General features: G+C 41.4%; 1 protein-coding gene across 1 annotated transcript; it reads left to right on the forward strand.

The window, feature by feature from the left end:
• Positions 1-2163: 2163 nt before the first annotated feature.
• LOC120053038 (high mobility group protein B2-like) lies at positions 2164-4754 on the forward strand. The gene is made up of 5 exons (XM_039000284.1): positions 2164-2266; positions 3054-3215; positions 3382-3533; positions 3625-3799; positions 3911-4754. The coding sequence occupies exons 2-5, from the start codon at positions 3066-3068 to the stop codon at positions 4073-4075; spliced, it is 642 nt and encodes a 213-aa protein (XP_038856212.1). The 5' UTR covers positions 2164-2266; positions 3054-3065; the 3' UTR covers positions 4076-4754.
• The last annotated feature ends 1057 nt before the right edge of the window (positions 4755-5811 follow it).

The raw sequence follows: 5811 nt of genomic DNA on the forward strand, positions 1-5811 counted from the left end.
ACACCTGGACTAATTAGTTATAAAATGGGTACATTTATTGCTGATGCATCAAAATAGCTCAGGTATGTTGCCCAGTAGGTCTATCTGAAATTGCAGCTAAGGACATGGGGACAGTAGCTAGCAAACACACATTGATGCTGCGATAATGTACATTTGTGAGAATAAACATACTTGTCTGTAGTATTGATTGCTGCACTGACTGATCAGGGGAAAATTGTCATGCTGGCTGCAACCTGGTCTCAGAGCATTACGTATTATTCTGTACCCTCTATTTGGTATGATATGTTTACTTTCGTATGATATGTATTAATTTGTGGATGTCCATCACCCATTTTGTATGATATGTTACGCGTTACAATTCATATTATATTTAACAAATGCAAATGTACAATATGTTACAAATTTGTGAAATTAATATGCGAAACATACAATATGTTATGAATTAGCAAAGCATATGATATGCTATGAATTCTAGCTAGGTGGCAAGGTGGCTAATGTTAGCTAGTTGGCTGACATTAGCTAGGCTAGGGGTTAGGGTTACGTTTAGGAGTTAGGTTAAAGGGTTAAAGTTAGGGTTAGCTAAAAGGGTTAAGGTTAGGTTTAGGGGAAGGGTTAGCTAACATGCTAAGTAGTTGCAAAGTAGCTAAAAAGTAGTACGTAGTTGAAAAGTTGCTAATTAGCTAAAATGCTGAAGTTATCCATGATGAGATTCAAACTCACAACCTTTGGGTTGCTAGACTGTCGCATTATACCCTACCCTTTTTGCCTTAAGCAAAAATGTGTTTTATGTAAGTGTAACAGTATAACTTTAGTCCGTCCCCTCGCCCCGACCCGGGCACGAACCAGGGACCCTCTGCACATATCAACAACAGTCACCCACGAAGCATCGTTACCCATCGCTCCACAAAAGCCACGTCGCTTGCAGAGCAAGGGGAACCACTACTTCAAGGTCTCAGAGCAAGTGACATCACCGATTGAAAGGCTATTAACGCGCACCACCGCTAACTAGCTAGCCATTTCACATCCGTTACATAAGCATATCAAAAGTAACATATCATACCAATTTGAGTGACCCGGATTTACATATACTATATTACGTCTAGTCTATGAGACCAGGCTGCAACAATAGGCTAGGCTATATGCTTAACTAGGCTATATAAAGCTACTACTAGGCCAATATTGCAATGATATCCTGATTTAAGACTGTTTGAAAACAAAAGCTTCAGTCGCGTGGCGTGGCTTTACATTGCTACAGTGTCTGCGGCTCGGTAGTACAACACAAAGCGTGGGAGCACACTGGGGTCGCATCCGCACGCAGCTGACAGCTGTTCCCCTGCTGGCCTTTGTGCTCTTGTTCTACGGTTATGGTGGAGCTTGCTGTTACATTTCTGACTAGCTAGATGGACACTTGCACATGGAAACATTTGAGCATTTATAAGAGCTCAGGCAAAACGTATCAATGGCTGTGTGGGGTCTTTCTGTAGTAACGTTGTAACACTGTCTGAAATATTGAAAACGAATACATACATGTTATTTGCATTGCATATTGAAATCTAGCTCAAATGTCTGCGCATGTTGTTGCTCAAATCAGATTGGCTTAATTTTTGTGATTTTTTTGGTAAGTTTTAGTTTCATTTCATGATCATTCAACTTGATTACTGGCATCTGTTATCTCGCAGCTCAAACATTTTATTGTGTTTTTATTTTCATCAATAACTGTTCATTTCTATTCTTTCCTAAATTATCTGACGGGCTAGCAGTGGCAACGGATCCTGTTAATATGATCCTTGGGACGTCACTACCACTCCCATTGCAGTCAACATTGTAAATAGTTACGGTAGGTTAATAGTTAAGGTTAGGTAAGGTTAAAGTAGGGGTTAAGGTTAGGGTAGGGACGTCCCAATGATCTTGGATAGCACTGACCCAGTGGGAACGGCCATCCAACAAACAACCCCCTTCAAAGCGTTTAGGCTTTTGGCGCCGTCTATTTTAAATCCCCACTCCGGCCAATCACATGAGTTTGCCATTGAGCCGCCACAGACAACCGTGATAGTCTCAAAATATAGACCTTCAGCCAATCCAAACACCGTTCATGCCCTGGGTCCCAGATTCAAATTTAAATGCGTAATTTCAGCCAACCGTATATGACAAGCGGGAGGAGCTCTAAAAAACATTTAATCAAGTTTGTGCGAACTGTCTCTCACCCACAAAACAGTGCGAAGGACTTTACATTGGCACTCATTGTATTTGTGTGGCTGGATAATAGGTGAGTAAGGGAACTTCTACGCCTATCAAATCTTTCGTGATTTTCTACATGTAAAGTTTGTTTTTGGAATGCTTTTTAACTTAAGGCAAAACCTCTCAAATGCTTACTGAAGAATATATGTGGTAAACTATTTTATTCAACTAAGCCAGCGAAGTTGGGAAGCGCGCGCTGTGATGCAGTTGCTATTTAGCTAGCTAACTTGATGCCATAACACATTTTTAAAGAATATATTGTTCTCGTCGTAGCCAAGAATGTTCAGTATGATAAGGAGCATTTTAAAATGTTTTCCGTCCAGAAAATACTTTTTGGGTACATAATTCAGACATAACATGCTAACATCGTGCTAGGTAGTCGGTAGCGATGTTGCACGATGCATTCCATACTTGCTGCCATTGAGCTAGCCCAGCTAGCGTCGTTACTAAACTAACTTTGATCAGCCTTGCAGAAATGGTTTAGGTAACCTTTCGGTGTTTATTTATGACTAACGGGTATCATTCTGATGACCAATTATCAACGAATAAATGGTTTGATCCTACTTATTGCATTTGTTGGGAGACTTGGTTTAGGCGGGAAACAAAATGGAGGGACGCTTATTGTCCTAGCCGTATAGCCACAATGAAGCAGGAACTCAATCGGATTAGCGCGGTTTCGCGTCCTTGGGCTGTCCGTGGAGTGGTTTGTGGCTCGTTTACTCGGTGGTACCATCCGAATACATACCTTTTAACGTTATTTATATATTTTGAGATTTTATTAAATTTTTGCTTAATATATGTTTTTCCTTTTTCAGAATATAGCAGCCATGCCGGGTAAAGATCCTAATAAGCCGAAGGGAAAGACTTCTTCCTATGCGTTCTTTGTTGCGACGTGCCGGGAAGAACACAAGAAAAAACACCCAGGAACTTCAGTGAACTTTTCCGAGTTCTCAAAGAAATGCTCAGAGAGATGGAGGGTAAGTTCTGACTGAGCAGCCGCCATATAAAAGTTTTTTTTTTCCGGGGGGCGGGGCAAAGCATGCCTACGAAACCGTTAGCAAATCAATGTATCAAATGGTGGGGATTTGGCGCAACATGGATGCTTCGATGAGGTGTGACTAATGCCGTTTTTCTCTTTTCCAGACCATGTCTGCAAAAGAGAAGGTGAAGTTTGAGGACATGGCCAAGGGTGACAAAGTCCGTTATGACAAGGACATGAAGGGTTATGTGCCCCCCAAGGGATCTAAGGCAGCAGGAAAGAGAAAGAAGGACCCCAATGCCCCCAAGAGGCCACCGTAAGTACTCCACTTATACGACTGTATTGATTGATAGTGTTCTGTTCAGATTTTGGAACTAAATGTGTTCTCAACATTCTATCCCCAATAGTTCTGCATTTTTTGTGTTCTGTGCTGAACACCGTGGAAGAATCAAGGCTGATAACCCAGGCATGGGCATTGGAGACATCGCCAAGCAGCTGGGTCTGCTGTGGGGTAAGCAGACTCCCAAAGACAAGCAGCCACACGAAGCAAAGGCCGCCAAGCTGAAGGAGAAGTATGAGAAGGTAAGGTCCACTCCAGAACCACTTCAACTATCACTTATGACTGACTAGAACCGTTGTAGGAGACTCGTCACGAATCAAGTCCATTTTTGATAACTGAATTGTTTGTTGTAGGATGTTGCTGCCTACAAGGCTAAGGGAGGCGCAGGTGCAACTGCTAAGAGTGGCCCTGGCAGGCCAGCTGTTGGCAAGAAGGCAGCGCCCATGGATGATGACGATGATGATGATGAAGAGGAGGAGGATGACGAGGAAGAGGAGGATGACGAGGATGACGACTAAACTGCCTGGAAACTTGAGCTGGAGTATTTGCAAAACAATGTGAACCTTACAATGTAACATTTATAGCATTTTGGATTTTTCAGAACATGTACAGTGATGTGCAATGGCTGCAATAATGCATACAGGGGTCATATTGTGCTGTCTTGTAAATTAACAGCTCTTATTCTCGAAGCACTGCTTGTTTTGTCTTTGGATGGTGGCATGTTCTTTTCCGCCCTATATTGATATCGTTTCCACTGCCGTTTTTAAGAAATGCAAGGGAAAATGTGTAGATGTTTGCGACCCATTTTTAATGTGGAGTTTCAGTGTAGAATTTCTTTTTATAATAAAAATTTGTTTTGTATATTATGATTAACCTCCTTGCCTTGTTGATGACAAGTTAGATTAGGGATGTGATTAGACAACTAGTCATATTCAGATTTTTTTTTTCTCTTTCTCCACACCCCACTAACTGGTCTTTCAGATCTGATCATTTAAAAGCCCACTTGGTAGAAAAATATCTGAATTGGCTGTGTAAAAGCGGCCAAATGTACTCCATGTTGGTTAGCTACTAGTTTCAAGGTAGTGACCTACTAAATTGCACTAAAACTTCAATGAAAAAGCTTAATACTCAGGCAATTCATGACGTATACTGAACAAAATAAATGCAACATGTTGGGTTTCATGAGCTTAAATAAAAGCTCATATTCTGTGTATTTCTACCACCCAGTTAGGGAGCATTTCTCCTTTGCCAAGATAATCCTGTCAAATGTGGCATATTAAGCCAATTAAACAATACATTAAAGGCCGCTCAAATGTGCAGTTTGTCAATGCCACATCTCACGTTGGAGTGCAGTTGGGCATTCCTGTCAGCATACCAAGTCTAGCAACCCCTCAATGTTCACTTCTCTACACCGTGTGGGAAAGGGGTTTGCTGATGTCAGAGCCGGGTTTTGGGCAGGCATAAGCTACGGCCAATTAATGCACAGAACGTGATAAGATCAAAGTCCATTATTGTGCCATGTTTCAACATGGTCCCAGTTCTTCCATAGCCTGCATACTCACCAACATTCCAATCATCTCTATGCAAAGGAGATGTTGTGCTGAATGAGGCAAATGGTCACACCAGATTCTGATCCATGCTCTTATTTAAGGTATACTGATGCATATCTGTATTCCCGGTCATGTGAAATGCATTGATTTCATTATAAACTCATGTTTTACCTTTAACTAGGCAGGTCAGTTAAGAACAAATTCTTATTTTCAATGACGGCCTAGGAACAGAACGGCAGATTTTTACCATGTCAGCTCGGGGATTAGATCTTGCAACCTTTCGTTTACAAGTCCAACGCTCTAACCACTGGGTTACCTGCCACCCGATCAGACTAGCTCGCTGTAAGGTTGACTTTCACCTTTGGTTGTAGACCTTGTGGTTACCAGCTAACAAGTCAATAGGGCACAGATGGTCTGAGGGAAATGTAGGTCTCAAATCCACTGCAGTTGGAGTGGTTGACATATGGCCAGACAGGGTTGAAGCATTTTCTTTTGGATAGATAACATACAAATGAGACCATGTTTATCTGGGGGATTTAGTGTAATCAGACCTGAACACAAGGTTGAAGGTTCAAAGATACATGAATACCATAGGCCTATCGCAACATAGCTGCAATTGAGCACAATAAAAAAGACCATTATTCTACAATTGAGAAATATACATTTCTCTATAAAATTGTAATTTCAAGGAAAAGGGGCAAAAG

The sequence above is a fragment of the Salvelinus namaycush genome, chromosome 8 (genome assembly GCF_016432855.1).
Source record: "Salvelinus namaycush isolate Seneca chromosome 8, SaNama_1.0, whole genome shotgun sequence".
In the NCBI taxonomy this organism is placed as follows: Eukaryota; Metazoa; Chordata; class Actinopteri; order Salmoniformes; family Salmonidae; genus Salvelinus; species Salvelinus namaycush.